This window comes from Furipterus horrens, unplaced genomic scaffold (assembly GCF_987537825.1).
Source record: "Furipterus horrens unplaced genomic scaffold, mFurHor1.1.pri manual_scaffold_4, whole genome shotgun sequence".
In the NCBI taxonomy this organism is placed as follows: domain Eukaryota; kingdom Metazoa; phylum Chordata; class Mammalia; order Chiroptera; family Furipteridae; genus Furipterus; species Furipterus horrens.
The window spans coordinates 123,526,251-123,551,970 of NW_028327174.1; the positions used below are offsets into that span (position 1 = coordinate 123,526,251).

General features: G+C 36.2%; 1 protein-coding gene across 1 annotated transcript in view; it reads left to right on the forward strand.

The window, feature by feature from the left end:
- The window catches only part of ERCC6L2 (ERCC excision repair 6 like 2), a 175,853-nt gene that overhangs the window by 32,194 nt on the left and 117,939 nt on the right, over positions 1 to 25,720 (forward strand). Inside the window, exons 3-4 of the mRNA XM_090274034.1 lie at positions 534 to 656; positions 16,638 to 16,831. Coding sequence (XP_090130160.1) covers positions 534 to 656; positions 16,638 to 16,831 — 317 coding nt within the window. The remainder of the gene's footprint in view (positions 1 to 533; positions 657 to 16,637; positions 16,832 to 25,720) is intronic.

A 25,720-nucleotide genomic window follows, 5' to 3' on the forward strand; every position in this document is an offset into this window, starting at 1 on the left:
CAACTAAAGTCCAATTGATTATTTATTGCTCTTCATTATATAAGCTTATATTTCTTTTTTTCTATATCTGTCTTTTTCATTTGATTTTTGGAATGGTATGTATATTGATGAATCATCTGTTTATCTTAAAATAACATTGTATCATTCTACCTATATGTATTGAGTAAACAAGTACACAAATTTATAAGCTAAATATTAGCCCCTAAAGGATTTTGTTTTTTACAAGGAAAAATAATATACACAGTTTATTCTAATAGAGAATATGAATGATTAGTTTCCATAGATCAAAACAAATTAGAAGATAATGTCCCAACAGATGAGATCAAGAAATAATTCATTGAGTAGGTAGAACTTATCATGGAAGAGACAGCAATGTGAGAATTGTTTTTACTGCACATTATATATTTTTTTATTAATAAAAATATAGAAAATCAATGCTAGTGTTTGTCATTGTTTAGGTAGTTAGTCATGTAAGCAGTAAAATATTGTCCATCATTTTACATATTGATTAAAAAGGATTGTTTTTTTTCTAGGTTATTTCATTTTTGGCTGCAGTTTTACATAAAAAGGGAACTCGTGAGGATATTGAAAATAACATGCCTGAGTTTTTACTAAGAAGTATGAAGAAGGAACCTCCTTCTTCTGTAGCAAAAAAGGTAAGGTACCTAAAAGCCATATGCGTACAACCCATGAAGCCTATATTGCAAAAACATAGAAAATTTTAAACATAACACATTATAGTATAAATTTAAAACATAATAATTTAAAAACATTATTAAGATATTTGTTTTAAATCTAATTTTTGAAGAATTGCCTATTGTATTCTCATGTTAAATATCATTGACTCTCAGAATGGCAAAATGTAATTTCAGCTTGAACTTCTTTTGAGGTTTCAGTCTTTTCCTTGGCTAGATTTATATGATTTAGTTTGATTAATTTGTTAACTATCTATGAATGTGCAAATAAGGTTAGTTGATGTTAATTATACTGTTTTTATTTATGTGAGAATGAAAAGCACACAGTTGTAGTTATTGGTAGCAAAGATGCATCACTGATATTTCAAGTTGCTTAGAAAACTACATCCCCAAATATGAAACAACTTCATATACAAGGAACATTGGAGTTAGAATCAGAAAGGCTAAGGTCTAGGCTTGTTTCAGTGTCTCTGCCTGTGGGACAATGAATGCTACTCATGTCCATATGTTAGCTTTCTCCTTTGTAAAGGCATGTTTCTAAATATCTTGCACATAATTTTTGTAAAAAAATAAGATAAAAAAAATAACAAAATGCAAAGAAAGTGTACTGTATTTATGTATCTGAAACTGGATAGAAATGAAGAAAGTGACTTTATGAAGTTATTATTATATTATGGCAATGAACTACTTTCCACAAGTTTTAAAAGAGTTTCTCATATATAAGACTGTTGAGAAGTCCAGGTTTACTCTTGTGTATTATTAGGGGCTTTCCACTGAAAAATTTTGAGAGGTATTGGCTTAGAGTATTATAATTATTATTACTTTAAATTCTCTTTATTGTATTTAATAGCATCAGTGGATCCTGAATGTCAAATTAAATTTGATCCTACAAGACATTATGTTCTTAGTATGTTTTAAATCTCCAAGAATCCAAGTACTGTTCTTAGCCCTGAATTCAGTTGTTTTTTCTTCTAAATGTCAGTGCAGAACTTACAGTATCTCATGTGTATCATTGTGACAGTTAGCAGAGGAGAGAGCAATAATAGGGAAGTAATACTTTAAATATTTTAGAAAGAATAAGAATGGGAGAAAAGTAAAGAAAGATATTCATTTGATGGTGTGATGAAATATACTAGTAGCCACCTTAACACTAATGGCTGCTTCTCTCCCCTTCCTCCCTCCCTTCCTTCCTTCCTACTCTCCTTCCTCCCTTCCTCCCTTCCTCCCTCCATTCCTCCCTCCCTCCCTCCCTCCCTTCTTTCTCTCTCTCTCTCTCTCTCTCTATATATATATATATATATTATATATATATATAATTTCTTGCTATAATATGCATTGCTGTTTTTTTTCTACCTCCAGTTAAATTACTAATTCATTTACTGTATTTTTAATCTTTTCTTGTATTGTAATAAATTCCGTTAAGGCTATAAATGTTACTTTGAGTACTTATTTTGGCTGCATTCCATAGTTTTAGATATGTAGTCTTTTCATTATTCTTTTCTAAATTATCTCTGATTTTAGTTTTTGTTCTCTTTTACCTAAGTGCTGTTAAAAGGAAGTTTTAAAATTTTCTAGTGAATGTATATTATTAGGTGGGGGAGTGCTGGGAGGGCTTGGCCTTTGTTATTGATAGCTTGTTTTGTTACATCAGATGAGGTGCCAATGCTGACCTGACTTTTTTTCCTTAGAAAGGAAATTTTGTTTTTGTTTGAAAGTGTTTAAGACATTCTTTATTCATGAAATTTAGAACTTTCCTCTGCCCTAACACTCACTGTAGAATTCTTCCAAAAAATGTTCTTTCATTTTAGAAAACTATATGCAGTACTTTGTATAGGGGAAGTGGAATACTGATGCTAGAATCAGCTTTTCTCTAAAGGAAATAAGTGTTATTATTGTTCTCCCTTTAATAACTTTGCCATTTCTTTTGTTTTCTTGATTTCTTTTCCCAGTAGTTCATTGCTAGTATCTAGAAACACAGCAGATTTTTGTATACCAATTTTGTATCTTGCAACTCTATTGAATTTATTAGTTCTTACAGATTTGGTGGACTTTTAAGAATTTTCTATATCATGTCATCTACAAACAGAGACCATTTTTTTTCAATTTAGATGCCTTTATTTCTTTTTCCTACCTAATTCTCCTATATAGGAGTTCCAGTACTATGTTTAATAAAAGTGGTAAAAGTGGGCCTCTTTGTCCTGTTACTGCTCTTAGAAGAACATTTGTTAGCTTCTCATCATTAAATATGATGTCAGCTGTGGATTTGTCATATAGAGCCTTAATATTGAACTACATTTCTTCCATACTCTTAGTTGTTGAGAGGTGTTTTTTTAATCATTAAAGTATGTTGAATTTTGTCAAATGCTTTTTTGCATCATATGCTCATTCTTGCATCTATTGAGATGATTATAAAATTTTTATCCTTATTTTGTTACTGTGATATGTTACATTTGTTGATTTGTATATGTTGAATTATCCTTGCATCCTAGGAATAAATTCCATTTGTTCATGGTGTATGATATTTTTAATGTACTGTTGAATTCCATTTGCCAATATTTTGTTGAGGATTTCTGCATGTATTTATCAGAGATGTTGGCCTGTACATTTCTTTTCTTGTAATATCCTTGTCTGGTTTTGGTGTGCTGACCTCATAAAATGAGTTTGGGAGTGTCCCTTCCTCTTTCATTTTTTAGAAGAGTTTGAGAAGGATTGGCATTTTTCTTTAAACATTTGATAGAATTCACTAGTGAAGCCATTTGGCCCTGGATTTTTCTTTGTTGAGAGATTTTAATTCCTGATTCAGTCTCTTTACTACTAATCAGTCTGTTCAGATTTTCTGTTTTTTCATGATTCAGTCTTGGTAGGTTATATGTTTCTAAGTATTTATTCATTTCTTCTAGGTTATCTAATTTGTTGGCATATAATTGTTCATAATGGTTTCTAATGATCCTTTGTATTTCTGTGTTGTCAGTTGTAATGTCTTTCATTTCTAGTTTTATTTATTTCAGTCATCTTTCTTTTTTCTTAGTCTAACTAAAGGTTTGTTAATTTTCTTTATCTGTGTTAATTTAAAACTAGCTCTAAGTTTCATTGATCTTTTCAATTGTCTTTCTAGTCTATATTTTATTTATTTCCCACTCTAACTTTGTTATTTCCTTTCTTCTACTAACTTTGGGTTTAATTTGTTCCTCTTTTTTCAGTTTATTGAGTTTTAAAGTTAGGTGTTTTTCTTTTTTTTTAATTTGAAATCTTTCTTTTTTCTTAAGGTGAGCCTTTATCTCTATAACCCTACATCTTAGAATTGCTTTTGCTGCACCCCATAACTTTTGGTGTGTTGTGTTTCTATTTTCATTTGTTTCAAGATTTAAAAAACGTTTCTTTTGACCTGTTGGTTGTTCAGGAGCAAATTGTTGAATCTCCACATATTTGTGAATTTTTCAGTTTTCCTCTTCTAATTGATTTTTAGTTTTATATCGTGTAGTCAGAAAAGATGTTTGATATGATTTCAATCTTCTTAAACTTATTGACTTGTTTTGTGGACTGACATATTATCTATCCTGGAGAATATTTTTTGTGTGCTGGAGAAGAATGTGTATTGTGTGGCTGTTGGATGAAATGTTCCATGTATTATCTGTTAGATTTGTGTTCTTTTTGTTTTTTTTTCCTGAATTTCTTTTTCTTAATAATATTTATTTATTTATTTATTTTTAATATGTTTTATTGATTATACTGTTATATTTGTCCCAATTTCCCTTCCCTCTGCTCCCCTCCACCCAGTGGTCCCCCTCCCTCCAGTTGTCCCCCCTTTTAGTCCATGTCCATTGGTTGTGCATAGAGTTCTTCTCAACCTCTTCCTGTCTACTCCATTTCCTCCTACTATGCTTCTTAACTCCTGTACGATCTCCATTCCTTACCCCCTTATCCCTCCCTGCTGACCTCCCCCCAATATGTTCCCCATACCTATAGTTCTTTTTCCACTCTTGTTGCCTATTTAGTTTGCCTTTGTTTCAATTCCGTAGCTTCTGTTGTTGGTTCTTGTGTTGCAGTTTTCATTTTAGTGTTCATAGTTTTGATCCTCCTTTTCCTAAACCAGTCCCTTTAACATCTCATATAACAGTGGTTTGGATCTAATGAACTCTTTCAGTTTTATTTTGTCCTGGAAGCACTTTCTCTGCCCTTCTATTCTGACTGACAATTTCCCTGGACAGAGTATTCATGGTTGTAGGTTTTGGATTTTTATTACTTTGAATATTTCTTGCCAGTCCCTTCTTGCCTGCAGGGTCTCCCTTGAGAATTCAGCTGATCATCTAATTGGGACCCCTTTGTACATGATTCTTTTATTCTCCCTTGCTGCTTTTAAGATTCTCTCTTTATCTTTAACTTTTGACATTTTGATTATAGTGTGTCTTGGTGTGGTTCTCCCTGGGTTCAGTTTTTCTGGAACTCTTTGCTTCCTGGACCTGTAAGTCTATTTCCTTCCCCAAGTTTGGGAAGTTCTGCTTTATTATACTTTCACTTAATTTTTCAATTTCTAGTTCTTCTTTGCCCTCTGGCAATCCTATCATTCTTATATTTGATCTCTTATAGCTGTCCCAGAGGCTTCTGATCCTCTTCTCACTTTCCTTGCTTCCTGTTTCCTCTCTCCATACTGGTTGACTATTTGTTCCTTCCCTATGTTCCGGTTTGTTGATTTGAACCCTGGATTTTATTTCTTCACCATTTCTCTCGTATATGTTTTTGTTTTTTTCAGTATGAGTAGTTTTCAATCTTTTCTCGTCTCTTTCCAAATCTTTTGTTAATTCTGTAAGCCACCTGATAACAATGGCCCTGAACTGAGCCTCTGACAGGTTTCTTATTTGTTCATCTGTCAGATTCTTCATCTGTTGACTGGTGAGCTGCGCCACCGGGATTTCTATAGTTGTCTGCCTCATTTTGACAGATTTGTATTTTGTTTTCTTGGGCCAGCTATAGGGGGCAGAGCCTGTGTACTCGTCACAACCCAGTGACCCTCAGCGATCCGCAACTTTTTCGCTGCACTGTGGCCCTTTGTCGTCACTACCCAGCGACAGGTGGCGATCCACAACCTTTTTTGCGGCGCTGTGGTGCTTTGTGGTCACTACCCAGCAACCGGCGGCGGCGGTCCAGCAACCTTTTTCACCACGCTGTGGAGCTTTGTCATCACTGCTCAGCGACCAGTGGCGATCCACAACCTGTTTCGCAGCGCTGTGGCACTTTGTGTGGGGGCAGGGGTCCAAGATGGATTCCTGCTGTTATTCTCTGCTAGGAGACTCGGTCCGTCCCCCTGCCCTCTGGGCCTCACCTTCCAAGGCAATGCTGTGGCTGCTTTTCCCAGCGTTGGGGTCGGGAGCTGCTGGGGCTCAACTGCAGCCAGGACTGCTCTCCCTCCCGCTGTCCCTGGTGCTACCGCAAACAGCACTGCCAACTTTCGCTCTTCTTACCTGCCCGACGAGCACTGCTGGTTTATAACTTCGTACGTTGGGCTTCTGTGTAGTTTTATTTTCTGGAATTTATAGTTATCTTTTGTTTTGAGGTAGTTGTATTCCTTTCTAGTTGTAGAGGGAGACCGAACATGTCCATCTAAGCCTCCATCTTGGCCGGAAGTAGATTTGTGTTCTAATATGTCGTTTCAGCCCATCATTTCCCAACTTTCTGTCCAGAAAATCTATCCATTGTTGAAAGTGTAGTATTAAAGTGCCTTACTATTATTGTATTGCTGTTGTTTTTTCTCTTCAAATCTATTATATGTATTATGTATTTAGATGTCCTGATGTTGAGTGCATAAATACTTAAAATTGCTATATCTTTTTGGCAATATAATTATCTAATGACATTCTTTATCTCTTGTTATAATGTTTGGTTTAAAGTCAGTTTTGTCTGATATAAATAGAAATAACCCTACTTTTTTGATTTCCTTTTGCATGGAATATCTTTTTCTTTTACTTCACTTTCAATCTATGTGTCCTTAAAGCTGAAATCAATCTCAGGCGGACAACATATACTTGGGTCTTGAATGTGTGTATGGTTTTTTTAAATTCATTCAGCCACTAAGTCTTTTGATTGGATAATTTAATCCATTTACATTTAAAATACCATTCCTTTTTATGACCCAGTCCTTTCAACTGACTCTGCTCTGTTGATTTTTTGTTGTTATTATTGTTTTGTTTGTTATTGTTATCATTTTTAGCTTCCATCTAGGAAAACTTTCATTTTTTTTGAAGTGTCATGTTGCATAGGCATAGGATGAGTTCCTCAAGTCTTCATTTACGTCAGTTCTCATCTGCTCTCACAGCTGTTCTGATCTGCTGGAAGTGTTCTTCCAGGTATTACCACTATTATTTTATTTTTTTGTTATTTTGTTTCATTGGAATCAATAAATACATGTGCTTAGTTAATCATTTAAACTGTTCCATAAAGAAAGATTTTAATGGAATTACCAATGCCATACTATATTGTACTCCAGAAGTAAATCCAAACAAAAGTCATAATTTTGTGTAATGAAATTCTTAAAAGAAAAATTTGTATTGGTCCATTTAAAACTTTTCACTTTTAAACATTTTTTTTTAATTGATTCTAGAGAGGGGGAAGAGAGGGAGAGAGGGAGAGAAACATTGATGTGAGAGAGAACCATCAATAGGTTGTGTCTTGCATGTGCCCCAAATGGAAATGAACCCACAACCCAGGCATGTGCCCTGATCAGGAACAAACACCCTACCCTTTGGTTTGTAGATGATGCCCAATCAACTGAATCACACCAGCCAGGGCAAAAACTTTGTGCACTTTTTAAAAGACAGTCTATGAACTAGGTAGGGAAAAAATAAATACCTTTATATTTATTATGCTAATGCCATAATTGCAATGGAATTCTGTAAAATTAATTTTGGAAATCCTTGAAAACATCCTTTCAATGAACTGAATGTTACTTACTAAGGAGTGGTAGGTTTGAGCTGTGTGTGTGTCACATGATACATCTCATATACATTTTAAAACTTTTTAGATGTGAGTAAATCATCTAAGAATGAGTGAATAGATGTTTTGTGCCAAGAATAAATCTTTTGTCCATTATGTGTTTTGAAAATATTTCTATATATTTTAAAATTGTAGGTAGTTAAATATATCTCTTTATAGGTTCAGGGTTTTATATCTGCCTTGAAAAGTCATTTATACTCTGAGATTGTAAATAAATTCACCATGATTGTTTTATAATGTGTATTTTATTTTACATGTTTATATCTTTGTTCGAGCTAGAATTTATTTTGCTGCAAGGAGTGATCTAATAATCCAGTTTTGTTTTTTCCCCAGGTGGTTAGCCAGTTATCTTAATGCCATTTATTGAATAAGTCCTGTTTTTCACAATAATTTGAAGGGTTACTTTCTGAATAAAATTTATGTATTTGGATCTATTTCTAGATATGTTGTTCTGCCCTACTATTTATTTGTTCTTTTTTTTTCAGTAATAAACAATTATTTTAGCTTTAAAAATATTTTATTTTTGGTAGGACTAACTTCTCCTCAAATTTTATAACTTTCTTCTAAAACCCTATTGATGTTTTAGTTGGTATTACATTGAATTTATAGGTTTATATAGGGAGAATGAATCTTTGCAGTAGAGATACTGCATATCCAAGAGTTATTTCTTGCCCCTCAAAGTTTCTAGTTTTCTTCATATGACCTCGTTTCTTGTTCATTAAGTTTAACTAGGTATTCTTTTGTGTTTGTGTGTGGTTGCTATTACAAATGGAATTTTAAAAATGTTATTTTCTAACTGGTTATGTTTTTGTATACAATATTAAAACCACATATATTTTATAATTTATACCTTCTTAATTATTTTACTGTTTATAATTGTTAATTTTTACTGTTCATTTAGTTGGCTTACTTATGTTTTGTGCAAATCATTATAATTTTATTTGTCATTACCATTCTCATATATTATGTACTTGCAAGTACATAAATTGCAAGATTTGATAGTTACTGATTTGTTTTCCATTGAAGTGATAATGGCTTAATTTGTTTTGATACACTGTTTCTCAAGTTGTAATGTTATCATGCTGCTTTGCTAAAAAGGATTTGGAGGGGCTCCTGACTAGAGTGGATTCTAAACTTAAATTCCCATATATTAAATAGCCAGAGTATACTAAAGAAAAAATTATTAACTATGCGCAATAGGGTGTGAATTAGATTGGGCATTTTTGAAAGAATTAAGATTGTAAAGATTATTACAGAGAATATTCTTTAGAACTTTATTATTTAGTCGTACACTTGTCATACAGTTGTCCCTTCATATGCATGGGTGATTGGTTCCAGAACCCCTTGCTGATATAACATGGTATAGAACAATGCCTACAGTCATCCCTCCACTTCCACAGATGCAAAACCTGGGTATACAGAGGGCCGACTGTTTATTTATTGAAAAGGATCTAAGTATAAGTGGATGCACACAATTCAAACCCATTGTTCATGGGTCAACTATATAACAAACATTCTAATTTAGGGTCTATAATTTCTCACTATAAAGGTACATTTTATTTTTCTCTTTGATATCTCACTTCCTGCCATGTGAAACCTTTGTTACCTCTCCGCTAGTATGACATTGTCCTCTGAATATACAGTGCTGTTCCTACCTTGGAATTGAAATACATGGTTTCATTTATTTTGTTTCTCATTTGAACACCTTTGTTTCCTAAGCATAATGCAAACTACTGGAGTTACAGTGGTAAATAAAGTTAAATGTCTCAAGATCATGGACTTTCTGATTTAAGGTGCTAACATGATATATCATGGCAATTAAAGGGTTTTGGACTTAGTCATGGGTTCAAATACTTACTTTGATAGCATCATCTTGGGTATATTTTTTAATACCTCTACACCTTAGTTTTTTCATCTCTAAAAAAAAAAATATATATATGTATATATATATATATATTAAGTATTTCTACTTAATAGCATTTCTATGTAAAGTTCCTCTGTTAATGTCTATAAACCACTTTGCACAGTTGTTGACTCACAGTAAGTGCTCAATAATGGTAATGATATTGTTGATACTAGAAACTAGTTCTATCACAAAAATCATAGTATATGAAACATCTGTGGGTGTTTTATCACAGTATACCACATCATTTTTTAAAGCATAATGCACAAGAATCAAATTTTAAAAGCATGTGCCTCAATAATTGAACTAGATTTGTTGAAAGAGATGAAAAATAATTCAGTATTCTCTAGTTGTACTGTTAAACACGGCCTCTGTTAATTTTAATAATATTTAAGTGAGCAAATTTTAATTTATTTGTATTGTATTTTAGATTTAGTTTTATAAAATTGTTTATTAGCTTCAGAATAACAAATAGAATTGCTTTTGTATATTGACTTAGCAGTTGGACACTGCTTTCCATTTTACTCTTTGGCTTCCTTTGCTAAAGAAAGGCTTGTTAAATAAATTATTATTCACAACATGGTAGTAAACATTTTAAGTTTTCTTCTTACATACTTTGGACTTTGAAAACATCATATAACTTAGTTCTGTGACCTCTTTTAGTATTAAAATGAGTTACCAAATCATTTGGTTTACCTTTTACAATTTTGAAGACCAACATTGACTATAAAAAGTGCTTTATTTATTTATTTATTGTTTTTCTATTACAGTTGCCCCACTTTTCCCCCCATTGGTCCCCCTATTCCACCCACTCTTTCTCCCATAGTCAATCCCCACCCCATTGTTCTTGTCCATGGGTCATTTATACTAGTTCCCTGACTAGACCCTTCCCCTACTTACCCCTGTTTCTCCCTCCGAAGAATGCCAAAACACCAATTCAAAAGAACCTAGGCACCCCTATGTTCATAGCAGCGCTGTTTACAATAACCAAGTGCTGGAAACATCCTAAGTGCCCATCTTAGATGAGTGGATCAAAAAACTGTGGTATATTTACACAATGGAATACTGTACAGCAGAGAGAAAGAAGGAATTCCTAACATTTGCAACAACATGGATGGAACTAGAGAGAATTATGCTTAGGCATAGGACAGACAAGTACCATATGATATCACCTAATACAGGAAACTAATGAATAAAAATGCTTTAATTTTTAAACTTCTGGAACCTTCAGGGTGCTCTTTGAAGAATGATCCCTCAGGTGAAAAACTGCTCAAAGTGATCAGATGGAATTTGGACCCAACATTTTTATCTTGTAATATATAAAAGAGAGGGGAGGTGAGGAGACACTATAATTGGACTTAGTTCTTAGAGACCTAATTTTATATTTGAAAACAGGAGAAAAATGGAAATCACAGCATAAATTCAGAAGTATTTTAGGTAAATCAAGTATGATGAGAAAGTACTTATAGTATATGCTTGATGATGGAGTGGGAAAAAGGAACTCTCATATTTAGTAAGCTAATCTTGTGTTGTTTTTCTTCTTTCTCTTTCCAAAACAGTAACAGATTTGACATCTTATAGCTGACAAATGGCATAGCCAAAATATTTCACAGAAGAGAATAAAGGAGTAGAGTAGTATTGTATTATTATTATTTTTTTTTGCTAAACTGAAACTCTTCAGTATGTTTAATTGGTTCATCTATATCAGGTAGGACAAGTATAAAGCTTTAGAAAATAAACTTATAACCCTGTTAAATATAATAGCTTAGGAGCAGTGCAAACAGTGAGAAAAACACTAAACATTAAAATGATTGATGACAGCATAGGAAAGGTCAGTGGAACTTCGAAACATTCGTGTAAAGACTAAACAGAGATTATTGGTAATTTTGACAAGGACTGCTTTGGCAGAGGATTAGGGCAGAAGTTGCACTTACATGAGTTCAAGAGAGAACAGTAGGAAAGTCAGTAGAAATAAGTATTGATAACTCCAAGGATTATTGTTATAAAGGAAGTAAAGCAATGGAGGAAAGCTAGAGAGAAATATAAGATTAAAGAAGAGGTTATGGGGTATTTTTTTTAACCTTGGGAAATATTAAAACATGTTTGTCTGTGGATGAATATTGTCAATTAAAGGGAAAATTAATCGTGTAGGGGAAATTGCAGGCAATTTCTCCAGTAATGACTTTAGGTTGGCAAGAAGATAGGAGCTATTGTATGTGTTCAGGCTTTGTCTTTAGGTAAGTACATAGACAGTTCACCCCTGGTAACTGGGGAGGCAGAAGATATGGAAATAAATATAGGTAGGGTAGTAATATACAGGCACGCTTTTGAGATATTGAGGGTTCAGTTCCAGAGCACTGCAGTACAGTGAGTATTGTGATAAAGCAAGTCATAGTCTTTTTGCTGGTCCAGGGTCTTGCTTTCAATTTGTAAATAAGCAACATTTGGGAAGTGCATAAAGCAAAGTGTATTAAAACAAGGTATGCTTGTAATGGTAAAAGAGGTGGAGGTTTTCTGTTTATTTTTTTAAATAATTTTTATTTTTTAAATTACAGTTGACATATATTAGTTTTGGGTGTGCAACATAGTGATTCGTGTCGGCAGCCGTCCGTTTCGAGAGACGATGGTGTAGCTTCTTAAGAGTCTATCTGCACCGCCGAGAATGGTTGTGCAGTCCGACTCGGGAGTGACACGGTATCTGTCTCCTCCCGTGTTGAATCGACATCTTGCGATGACGCTGGAGTGTCCTCTCCAGTGAAGCTGAAGCTACAGAGCCTGGGCAGGGTGATATGGAGGGTCTGCTGTTGCCCATGCAGCAGACCCCCCCTCTCTTCGCAGCTGAAGGGTCCAAGGGAAAGACGGAGTCAATACAGCTTGGCTTCAGGTGCGCCGCAGGAGTTGCCGGTGTTGACTACAACGTCAAACCGCCTTAGGGACTCCGGCTCCAGATTTTCTGTCGGGGTTTACTCCCTTAGCCTTTTCCCTGAAGAGGTATGCCGCAAGGCAGCGGAGGTTTTTTGGAGTCAGAGTTTTCCTTCTCTGATGTGCCCTGACTGGAAGATCGAACCAGCGACACTTAGCTCGCAGGCCGACACTCAATCCACTGAGCCAAACCAGCCAGGGGGAAACATAGTGATTAGACATTATATAACTTATGAAGTGATCACCCTGATAAATCTAGTACCCACCTGACACCATGCATAGTTATTACAACACCATTGACCATATTCCCTGTGCTGTACTTACATCCCCATGACTGTTTTTATAACTGGAAATTTGCACATCTTAATCCCTTCCATCTTTTTACCCATCTCCTCAATCTTCCTCCAATCTGGCAACTACCAAAATGTTCTCTGTATCTATATGTTTGTTTCTGTTTTGTTTATTCATTTATTCTTTAGATTCCACATATAAATTAAATCATGTGGTATTTGTCTTTGCCTGGCTTTCTTCACTTAAGTCATAATAGCCTCAAGGTCCATTCATGTTGTTGCAGATAGCAAGATTTCATTCTTTTTAGGGCTGAATAATATTCTGCTGTATATTTGCACTTCATCTTTATTCATTTATCTATTGATGAACATTTATGATGCTTCCATATCTTGGCTATTGTAAATAATGCTGCAGTGAACATATGAATGCACTTGTCTTTTCAAATTAGTGTTTTGGGTTTCTTCAGATAAATATCCAGAACTAGTCTTTTTTGTCTAAGTATTGGTACCCCAGATATTTTTTTTCATTTCCATTGTCATGAAATATTTTTTTCCATCCCTTTACTGTCAGTCTATGTGTCTTTCCACAGAAAAGAGTTTCTATTTTTATTTTTTAAATTACAGTTGAAGTGAGTCTCTTGTAGGCAGCATGTGTTAGGATTTTGTTCTCTTATCCATTCAGCCACTCTGTGTCTTTTGACTGGAGCATTTAATCCATTTAACTTTAAAGTAATTGAGAGATATGTAGTTATTGCCATTTTAGTATTCATATTTTTAATTTTTTCTTCTTTTTTTTCTCTAAGAAGTCACTTTAACATTTCTTGAATTACTGATTTGAGTCTTCCTTAATTTCTTTCTTTAGTGTTCTGTAGTTTTCTGAGTACAGGTCTTTTATCTCCTTGGCTGAATTACTGGTTTGGTGGTAATGAACTACTTTAGCTTTTTATTGCCTGGGAAGCTTTTTATCTGTCATTTGATTCTAAATGATAGCCTTGCTAGGAGAGTAATCTTGGTTGTGGGTCCTTGCTTTTCATCACTTTGACTATTTTGTGCCAGTCCCTTTTAGCCTTCAAAGTTTCTGTTGAGAAATCAGCTGACAGTCTTATGGGAGCTCCTTTTTAGGTAAGTACTTTTCTCTGCTGCTTTTAACAGTCTCTTGGTCTTTAACCTTTTGCATTTTAACTATGTGTCTTGGAATGGGCCTCTTTGGTTTCATCTTATTTGGGACTCTTTGCTTCCTGGACTTGCATGTCTGTTTTCTTCACCAGGTTAGGGAAATTTTCCATTATTATTTTTTCAAACAGGTTTTCAATTCCTTGCTCTCTCTCTCTTCTCCTTTTAAGTACCCTTGTTACATGCATGTTGGTATACTTGATGTTGTTCCAGGGGCCCCTTAAACTATCCTCATTTTGTTAGATTCTTTTTTTCTTTTTGCTGTTCTGATTGGGTGTTTTCTAGACCTTATTTTCCAAATTGCTGATTCACTCATCTGCTTCATCTAATCTGTTTAATCTGTTAATTCTCTATAATATATTCTTCATTTCAGTTATTGTATTATTCATTTTTGACTGGTTCTTTTTTATGTTTTCTTTCTTTTTGTTAAAGTTCTCACTGAGTTCATGGAGCATCCTTATAACCAGTGTTTTCAACCCTGCATCTGGTAGAAAGCTCTTCTCCATTTTGTTTAGTTCTTTCTATAGAATTTTGTTCTGTTAATTTGGGCTATGTTTCTGTCTCCTCAATTTAGCTACCTCTTTTTGTTTGTTTCTATGTATTAGGTAGAGCTGCCACATCTCCCAGTTTTGGTAGAGTGGTCTTATGTATAATAGTAGTTGTCCTGTGGGGCCCAGTGACACAGTCTCCCTAGTCACCTGAGCCAAGTGCAGCAGAGCTGTGCCTTGTGTGGGTTGTGTATGCCGTCTTATCTTAGTTGAGCCTTGATTGCTGTTGTCACATCAATGGGAAGGAATGACCCTCAGGCTTATTGGTTGTGAAGACTGGCCATGACTACATTGGGGAAGCTATTGTGCAAGTGCTGAACCTATAGAGCAGGATTCACTTTAGTGGGTCTCTGACACCTGCTGAGTCTACCCGTTCGACGTGTTGTTTGTGGAGATAGTTGGTGGTGCTCTGGTGTGGTCTAAAGCTGACCACCGGGTATGTTGGTTTTGGAGCCTCTTGTGGGAGGCTCTGGTGCAGTCCAAGGTCATCCACAGCCTGTGCCCTGCCCAGGACCACTTGGTACAAGCTATACTGTTATCTGAAGATTGTTGACACTTGTGCCCGACTTGGAGCTGCCTGGGAGAGGCTAAGCTGTGTACTGAGTCCGGCTGCTGCTTGGTACTGCTTAGCAAGAGGTACTTGGCACACTGAGGCCATGTGCTGCTTATTTGGGGTTTGTGAATCTTTGAGAGATTTCAGAAAAATTTGCAACATGAGCCAAGAAAGGTTGAATGGAAAAGCCACTGGAATCAGCTTGGGTAGGTCTGAAAGTTGGGTGGGGTGGAGTCTCAGGGAATTACTAATATGGGGCAAATGGTGTTAGCTAGGTTGATGGAGACTCATAGATGGCTGGGTGCATACAGTGCTCAACAAAGGAACAATAGCCTCCGTCAGGGAGAAAGCTGCTTCTCCAACCCACATCCTGAAGCCAGACAATTAAGTTCCTCCCCATATGTCCCTGGTGCCTTTCAAAATGCTTCCCCAGCACTGGAGCTTAGAGTGAGTGTGCATGCCCTTTAAGAAAAAGGCCTGAGGCTTCAGGTTCCAACAGCCCTCCGTCTCACTCAGCCATAATCTTTGCTGGTTTTCACAGCTGGAAGTTACAGAGACTTCTTTTCAAGGAACTGGAACCCTGGACTGGGGAGCCTTGTGTGGGGTGGGGACCCCTCACTCCTCAGGGGGGACCTCTTCAACGCAGATTGTCCTGATTTATAACCCACACATATGGGTGTGTAACCAATCCATTCAGCATCTCTGCCTTTCCTACCAGTCCCAGCGTGGCTCAGTATATCCTTAGTTACAGGATTTCTGTTCAACTAGACTTCAGGTGGTTTTCGATGAAGATCTCTGTAGTTTAGTTGTAATTTTGATGTGGTTATGGAAGGAGGGAAGCACAGCATTTACCTACTCAGCCATATTTACTGGAAGCTCCTAGGTTTTCTTCTAATTCCTTTGGTTTTTTAGGTCTTCAACTGACAGTAACTGAGAAAGAGGGAAAGGAAATGGACTAGGGCAGCAGTCCCCAACCTTTTTGGCACCAGAGACCAGTTACCTGGAAGACGATTTTTCCACAGAAAAATTGTGGGGGGTGGGATGGTTTTGGGATGATTCTACTGCATTGCATTCAAGCTCACCTCCTGCTGTGTGGCCTGGTTCCTAACAGGCCCGGACCGGTACTTGTCTGCAGCCCAGAGGTTAGGACCCCTGGACTAGGGAAATGAAAAGGATAGAGAGCTCTAGAAGACCATATATTTTGAGAAAAATACCTGGACTGCTTTGCATATTTATATTACCCACTTGACCCTTGAAGTTGTAATTGGGATCCTGATTTATACCTTTCCTCTGTTTTGTAAAACTACTTCCCTCTTATCAACTCCTTTTTGGGGGAGAAATAAAAAATAACTTACTTTGGACAAGGTTAAGTATCTATTTTGTCCTAATAAAGGTTGTTTTTTTTTTAATGGTCTTCTACCTCCAGATATATCCAGTTTCTCAGTTGTATTTGTTATTATTAACTGAAGTGTCAAAAATCAAAGAATAAGCTATTGATATTCTGGATTTCACTTTGAGATGTTTTCATTTTTAGAAAATATATCAGATTTTTTTTTCTTCTTTTAGATGTTCTTAATAGTTGCTCCTCTTTCTGTCCTCTACAACTGGAGGGATGAATTGGACACCTGGGGATATTTCAGAGTCACTATTTTACATGGTAACAAAAAAGACAATGAACTGGTTCGTGTGAAGCAGAGAAAATGTGAAATTGCTCTAACAACTTATGAAACACTACGCTTATGTCTGGATGAACTTAACAGGTAATGGCATGGGAATGATTACATTATTATTCTGCTTACATCAATTGTATTTATCCCTTTATATTGTAATCTTTTAAAAGCTCTAAATATTCTTTGGCATGATTTCACTTCATTCAGTATTATTGATATTGGCAGTCTATAATAATTAACTTATTTTTTAAGAAGGAAAAAGTTGCATCAGACTTACCATAGTTTCTTATTCTGTTTCCTCTATTACCTCTCCAAACAATGCCTTGTTAAAGAATGGTTAGACTTGTTCTAAATTTTGTATGCAACTTTTATGCATATGGTTCCTCAAGACTAAGTCATTTTCATGAATGATTTTAATTAGGTGAGTCTGTTGTGAATGAAGAGTAGCAAAAAATGCATGTGTATATATATATATATATATATATATATATATATATATATATATATATATATATATATATTGAAAAGCACTGTTCCAGTTTCCCTATATCCTTGCCAACACTTGATATTGTTAGTCATTTTTTATCATAGCCATTCCAGTGGTTTTATAGTGGTATCCAGTGACTATTGATGTTGAGATCCTCTTCATATGCTTATTTGCCATTTGAATATCTTTGCTGGTGAAATATGTATTAAAATCTCTGCTCAACTTTTAAATTGGGTTGTCTTAGCTTGTGTTGAGTTGTAATAGTTTTTTATACTTTCTGTATACAAGTTATTTACCAGGTTATGATTTGCAACTATTTCCTCCCAGTCTGTAGCATGTTTTGTCATTTTGTTAATGATATCTTTACGACCAGGAACAAAAGCTTTTTCTTGGTGAGATCCAACTTATCAATTTTCTGGGGTGTCATATCTAAGACATCTATGTCTAACCTAGAGTCACAAGATTTTTTCTTACATTTTATAAGTTTTATAGTTTTAGCTCTTATATTTAGTTCTATGATCTATTTTGAGTTAATTTCTGTATATGGTGTGAGATGTGGGGGTACAAAAATACCTTTACCCCCCACCTTCTATGTTTTTCTAGCTGGGCTAATAATCAAATTGACATGAGACATATTAATAAGAGAAAATGTCCCAAATTTATTATGGATGTACATTTGGAGATGCCATAAGATATGAGACCTGAAGACCCATTGGGCAGTTGAGATATATGCCATTTTGCGCAGAGAAGGGGGGCAGCGGTCTGGGATGTCAAAGGGAAAGTAAGTTATTTACAGGTAGACAAGAAAGAGAAAATATGGTAAACAAATTTTTGTTGAGCCACCCAGAAATAATGGGACACAAAGGGAAATTCGGCAAACAGAGTTTCGTTGGACCCTCCCTGTTTGTCATACTTGATTCAGTTGCGCTAAGGTGTTTACACTAAGATGAGTATGATAAGGTTCCCTTCTGAAGTAGGTTTTTCTATCTGAATTGCTTTTGTTTCTTTTTTTTTCCTCTTTAAATTTATTTGATTTGTATATTTTATTGATGATGTTGTTACAGTAGTTCCAATTTTTTCCCCCTTTGCTCCCCTCCACGCAGTACCCTCCTTCCCCCAGCAATCCAACCCTCCTTAGTTCATGTCTATGGGTCGTGCATACAAGTTCCTTGGCTTCACCCTTCCAATATTCTTCTTTAAAAAAAATAATGAATTTTTTATAACAATAAAAAATAACAATCCCCCACCCCTAGACGTAAGACCCTTTATAATCTTATGAAGGACAATGGGTGAAGGTCTCGTGCTCCTCTAGCTGCTTCAAGCTGGACATGGTCGTCGTCCTACCTACCCTTTGGTCCAGAAATCCCTAATAAGAATGGGGGTGTGGAGGGGAGCGTGGCCTTCCCACATGGGGAAGGATCGTGCAGACTCCAGGTCAGTTGGCCGTCCCTAGACCATGGTGTGCTTGGTTTAACAGGCTAGCATCCTTGTTGTATTCTGGGGACAACAGATTTGGCCACAGGGTTAAAAGGCATTATTCAATCCATAACCACTAGATGACAAAAGGCAGGGATTAATTTTTCAATGTCCATATCAGTGGGGGAAAAAAGGCTCTTTGGAGGAAAGTGCGCCAGGCACATAACACCTATCCAAAACCCTTTTGCCCACTATACTTAGTTTGCGCTGAGAGAATATTTTAGGTTTCACCCCTCTCAGACCTCTGGGCCCTTTCTGTCCAAGCCATTAGGATAGAAAAGAGAAACCAGTTTTAAAGGGAAGCCCACAGACCACCCCATTCTTCACCAACCCAGCCATTTAGTTCAGCCAAACCATTGAGTCTCAGGAGGCAGCAACGCAGACAGGATTAAGTGAGGCCTATACATATGGACAATCACTTAGGTAATGAGATCATAGGCTTATGCCCTATGAAAACAGAACACATATGTTAATTTATACAACATAACCCACAAACCCGCAAGGCATCTGACATTCTTCTTGCCTGTAAATTAAGTGTCTTTGATGATATCACAGACTTAGTTTAATGTTCAAATGAAAACAAACTTTAAATGAAAAGGAACTTTAAAGACATTTAGCTGCACTACTTAATAGTCTACCACTGAGCATTGTGATTTTCCTTGAATCATGATTATTCTCCTTAAGATTACCCTCCTTGTCATTAAAGGGACTGTATTAAGTCCAGTTTTAATTTATCTTGTTCGTTTGCATAAACACAATAAGAGCAGCAAATGATCACTTATGATCTTTAGTTTTGCTTTGCTGGAACTTGCACAAGGAACCTTTAGGGTGACCTTCAGTCTGCCCTTCAGGGCACAGGAGTTGAGCCACATACTTGCCATTCCGCCTTGACTGTAAACACGTGTCTTTTCCAAGTCCTTTGGGTTTTCAATTGTGCTTTAAGGTCCCTTCTAGCCATCTTTCAGGAAAACAACCTTCGTTCCTTCCCTGGAAAGATTGCTATGGACCGCACAACCAACCAAGGTACCAGGCCTTTTAACTCGTGGGCTTTTATTACCTTTGAAAGTCAGTCCCAGTTCCTCAGGGCTTTTTGGTAACAACCAGAGTCCAAGCATGTCTCCTTTAGGCATGACATTCCAGTCAAAGTCTTTGTCAAAAAAACCTCTATTAACAATTGCTCTTACTACTTTTCTGCAAAGAACCTTATGTCATTGCTTACTTCTTTAGCATGCCAAATTCTGGAGGGATCAGGTAGGGAGAAAAATATACAGTGTGAAGGAAAATTCTTGTCCTTCTAATATTCACTGAAATTGCATTTCAATACTTTACTTTTACTTCTATTCACTGTCCTACATGTGAGGTTTCTTTGGGGGGGGGTGGAGATTGCTGACTCATTTATTAATTTATTTTGCTTTCATATTTTTTCCCCCACTAAAAATTTTTATTTGTTTGTTTGTTTTTCTATTACAGTTGTCCCCCTTTTTTCCCCATTTTTTCCCTGCACCCTGCCCACCCCTCCTCCCACAGTCAGTTCCTACCCAGTTTTCCATGTCCATGGGTCATTTATACATATTCTTTGACTAGATCCTTCCCCTTCTTACTCCTTTCTCTCCCTCTCCCCTCCTCCCTTGTCAGTGTTAGTTTGCTCCTTGTTTACATACCTCTGGTTCAGTTTTGCTTATTTGTTTGTGTTGTTTATTAGTCTCCTAATAGGTGATAGCATAAGGTATTTTTCTTTCTTTGCCTGGCTTATTTCTCTAAGCATAATTCTCTCTAGTTCTATCCATGTTGTTGCAAATGGTAGAAGTTCCTTCTTTCTTTCTGCTACATAGTACTCCATTGGGTAAATGTACCACAGTTTTTTGATCCACTGCTGTACACATGGGCATTTAGGTTGTTTCCAGCACTTAGCTACTGTAAACAGTGCTGCTATGAGCATAGGGGTGCATGGGTTCTTTTGAACTGGTGTTCCAGGATTCTTAGAATATAATCCTAGCAGTGGAATTGCTGGTTTAAAAGGCAGTTCCATTTTTAGTTTTTTGAGGAAATTCCATAGTGTTTTTCATAGTGGCTGCACTAGTCTGCCTTCCCACCAGCAGTGCACTAGGGTTTCCTTTTCTCTGCATCCTCACCAGCACATGTTGTTTGTTGATTTGTTGATGATGGCCATTCTGACTGGTGTGAGGTGGTATCTCATTATGGTTTTTATTTGCATCTATCTGATGGCTAGTAACATTGAGCATTCTTTCATATGCCTGTGGATGCTCTGTATGTCCTCTTTGGAGAAGTGTTTGTTCAGGTCCTTTGCCCATTTTTTAATTGGGTTGTCTGTTTTTTTTGGTGTTAAGTCATGTAAGTTCTTGATATATTTTGGAGATCAAACCCTTGTCTGAGGTATCATTGGCAAATATATTTTCCCATATGGTTGGTGCCCTTTTCATCTTGCTGATGTTTTCTTTTGATGAGCAGAAACTTTTTAGTTTGATGTAGTCCCATTTGTTTATTTTTCCTTTATTTCTCTTGCCTTAGGAGATGTATCTGTGAAGATATTGCTACGTGGGATATCTGAAATTTTCCTTCCTATGTTTTTCTCTAGGACTTTTATGATGCCATGGTTTACATTTAAGTCTTTGATCCATCTTGAGTTTATTCTGGTGTATGGTGTAAGTTGGTGGTCTAGTTTCATTTTTTTGCGTGTCCCTGTCCAGTTCTCCGAACACCGTTTGTTGAAGAGGCTCTTCTCACTCCATTTTATGTTCCTTCCCCCTTTGTCAAATATTAATTGACCATATGGACCTGGGTTTATTTCTGGGCTCTCTAGTCTGTTCATTGATCTATATGTCTGTTCTTATGCCAGTGCCAGATTGTTTTGATTACCGTGGTTTTGTAGTATAGTTTGATATTAGGTATTGTGATTCCTCCTACTGTGTTCTTCTTCTTCAAAATTGCTGTGGCTATTCGGGGTCTTTTTTGGTTCCATATAAATTTTTGACGTATTTGTTCTAGGTCTGTGAAATACGTCATTGGTATTTTAATAGGGATTGCATTGAATCTATAAACTGCTTTGGGTAGTATGGAAACTTTAATGATGTTCATTCTTCCCATCCATGAACATGGTATATGCTTCCATTTATTTGTATCTTCCTTAATTTCTTTCTTCAGTGTTATGTAGTTTTCTGAGTACATGTCTATTACCTCCTTGGTAGTTTATTCCTAGGTACTTTATTTTTCTTGTTGCTAATAGTAAATGGGATATTTTTCCTAGTTTCTGTCTCTGAGATTTTATTGTTGCTATACAAAAATGCCTTCGATTTCTGAATATTGGCTTTGTACCCTGCTATTTTGCCAAATTCACTTATTAGGTCGAGTAGGTTTTTCGTGGAGTCTATGGGGTTTTCTATGCACACTATCATGTCATCTGCAAATAATGACAGTTTTTCTTCCTCTTTTCCAATTTGGATGCCTTTTATTTCTCTTTCTTCTCTGGTCGATATGGCTAGAACTTCCAATACTATGTTGAATAGGAGTGGAGAGAGTGGACATCCTTGTCTTGTTCCTGATCTCAGGGGGAATGCTTTTAGTTTTTGCCCATTGAATATGATGTTGGCTTCAGGTTTCTCATGTAAGGCCTTTATTATGGTGAGGAATGCTCCTTCTATTCCTGTTTACTGAGAGTTTTTATCATAAATGGATGTTGTACTTTATCAAGTGCCTTTTCTGTATCTATTGATAGGATCATGTGGTTTTTGTCTTTCATTTTGTTTATGTGGTGTATTACATTTATTGACTTGCGAATATTAAACCATCCTTGCAACCCTGAGATGAATCTCACTTTATCATGATGTTTGACCTTTTTAATGTGTTGCTGGACCTGGTTTGCCAATATTTTGTTGAGGATTTTAGCATCTATGTTCATCAGCAATATTGGACTGTAGTTTTCTTTCTTTATTGTGTCTTCATCTGGTTTTGGGATAGGGTAATACTGGCTTCATAGAACGAGTTTGGGAGTCTTCCCTCTTTTTGTATTTTTGGAATAGTCTGAGAAGTATAGGAGTTAGTTCTTCACTAAATGTTTTGTAAAATTGACTTATGAAGCCATCCGGTCCAGGGCTTTTGTTTGCTGGGAGTTTTTTGATCACTGCTTCAATTTCACCAAATGTTATCAGTCTATTCAGGCTTTCTGATTCTTCTTGATTCAGTTTTGGAAGATTATATGTTTCCAGAAATTTGTCCATTTCATCTACGTTATCAAATTTCTTGTGATACAGTTGTTCATAATAATTTTTTACAATTCTTTGTATTTCTGTGGTATCGGTTGTGATTTCTCCTCTTTTGTTTCTGATTTTATTTATTTGGGTCCTCTCTCCTTTTTCCTTGATGAGTCTGGTTAAAGGCTTGTAAATTTTGTTTATCTTTTCAAAGAACCAGCTCCTACTTTTGTTGATCTTTTGAGTTGTTTATTTGGTCTCTATGTCATTTAATTCTTCTCTGATCTTGATGATTTCCTTCCTTCTACTCTCTGTGGGCTTTGTTTGTTGTTCTTCATCTTGTTCTTGTAGCTGTAGAGTTAGATTTTTTATTAGAGTTTCTTCTATCCTTTTTTAGGTAGGCCTGTATTGCTATGAACTTTCCTCTCAGGACTGCTTTCCCTGTATCCCATAGGTTTTGAGTGGTTGTGTGTTCATTATCATTTGTTTCCAGAAACATTTTGATTTTTTCCTTGATGTCATTGTTAACCCATTCATTATTTAATAGCATGTTATTCATTCTCCATAAGTTTGAATGTTTTGTTTTTTTCCTTGATGTTGATTTCCAATTTTAAGCCATAGTGGTCTGAGAAGATCTTGACATAATTTCAATTTTCTTGAATTTGTTGAGGCTTGTTTTGTGTCCTACCATGTGGTCTAACTTTGAAAATCTTCCATGTGCACTTGAAAAGAATGTATATTTTGCTTCTTTTGGGTGAAAAGTTCTATATATATCAGTTAAGTTTATTTTATCTAGAGTGTTGTTCAATGCCTCAATATCTTTCTTTGGTGTTTCTTTGCTTTGAAGATCTGTCCATTTTTGACAGTGGGGTGTAAAGTCCCCTGCTATGAGTGTGTTGCTGTTTATATCCTTTCTAAAATCTTTCAAAATTTTCCTTACATATTTGTGTGCTCCTATGTTGGGTGAATATATGTTTACAAGGGTTATATCTTCTTGATGAATTTTTCCCTTAAGTCTTATGAAATGTCTCTCTTTGTCTCTTTTTATGGCCTTTGCTGTGAAATCTGTTTTGTCTGATATAAGTATTCCTACCTCAGCTTTTTTTCATGTCCATTTGCTTGAAATACTTTTTTCCATCCCTTCACTTTCAGTCTGTGTAGATCTTTTGTTCTAAGGTGTGTCTCTTGTAGACAGCATATATGTGGGTCATGTTTTCTAATTCGATCAGATACCCTATGTCTTGATTGGTGCATTTAGTCCATTTACATTTAAGGTTATTATTGATAGGTATTTATTCATTGTCATTTTCCCCCTTTGTACTTGTGTTCCTCTCTGTCTCTCTCAGTTTCTTCATCTTCTTAATGCAGACCCTTTAGCATCTCTTGCAATGCTGGTTTGGTGGAGATGTATTCTTTTAGCCTTCTTTTGTCTTGGAAACTCCTTATTTCACCTTTATTTTGAATGAGAGCCTTTCTGGGTAGAGTATTCTTGGTAGTAGACCTTTGTTTTTCATTGCTTGGAATATTTTTTGCCATTCCCTTCTGGCTTGTAGTGTTTCTGCTGAGAAATCTGATGATAGCCTTATTGGAGCTCCCTTGTATGTTATTAGTTGTTTCTCTCTTGCTGCTTTTATGATTCTCTCTTTTTCTTTGAATGTTGCCATTTTAATTATGATGTCTTGAAGTGGGCCTGTTGGGGTTCATCTTCACTGGGACCCTCTGTGCTTCCTGGACTTACGTGACTCTTTCTCTCATCATGTTAGGGAAGTTTTCTGTCATTAGTTTTTCAAACAGGTTTTCTATCCCTTGCTTATCTTCTCCTTCTGGAATTCCTATGATACAGATATTATAACATTTCATGTTGTCCTACAGCTGTCTTAGAACCTCTTCTTTCTTTTTCAGTCTTTTTTCTTTTTGTTGCACTGTCTCAGAGTTTTTGTTTATGTTGTCCTCCCGCTTGCTGATCCGATCTTCTGCTTCTTCTAGCCTGCTTTTAATTCCTTCTACTGTTTTCTTCAATTCAGAGATCGTATTCTTCATTTCCTCCTGGCTCTTATTGATAGCTTCTATATCCTTTTTCATGCTGGTGTAATTCTCAGTAAGTTCCTTGTAGTTTCCCTGGAGTTCCTTGTAGATTCCCTGGAGTTTTTTATAGTTTTCTTTGAGCTCGCTGATCTCATTGAGCTTCTATATAATCCATCTTTTGAATTCCATATCTGATAGTTTGCTTCCCTCTGTTTCATTTAGCACTCTTTCTGGGGATTCTTCCTTTCCTTTCGATGGGGGGTTGTTTCTCTGTCTCCCCATTTTTGTGACTCTTCTTGTTTGTTGCTGCTGCTTAGATTGATCTGCACTTCCTGGATCTGCCCCTGCTGGTGTCAGATCGTGTACCAGTCTGGGCTTACACAGCGTGTTGGAGATTACCTGAGATCTACTGCCTGTGTCTGTCTCCTTTAGTTGTTAATCTGTTCAATCTGTGATCAGCCATCAGACTTAAGGACCTATGGTGGGGCAAATTAATTTCTGTAGGCAGGACTTTTGCTTCCCCTCAGGCTGACGCCACTTGGAGTCAAGTGGTCTGCCTGCAGTATGGGGAATGAGTCAGCACTGGGAACTCTGTTCAGCTGCCCTCTTAGTTCTCTCAAAGCCACCACCCCAAATTCTCCACAAGCATCTCTAGTCCTCTCTGCCCTCCCTCTCCTTGAGCCCAGGGTAAGTGAGTGCCAAAATATTTTTGTACGTGATCTGCTTAAGAGCTCTTTTTCTCCAGCTCTTTCTTTCAAGCCAGCAAGAAACCCTGTGGCTTTT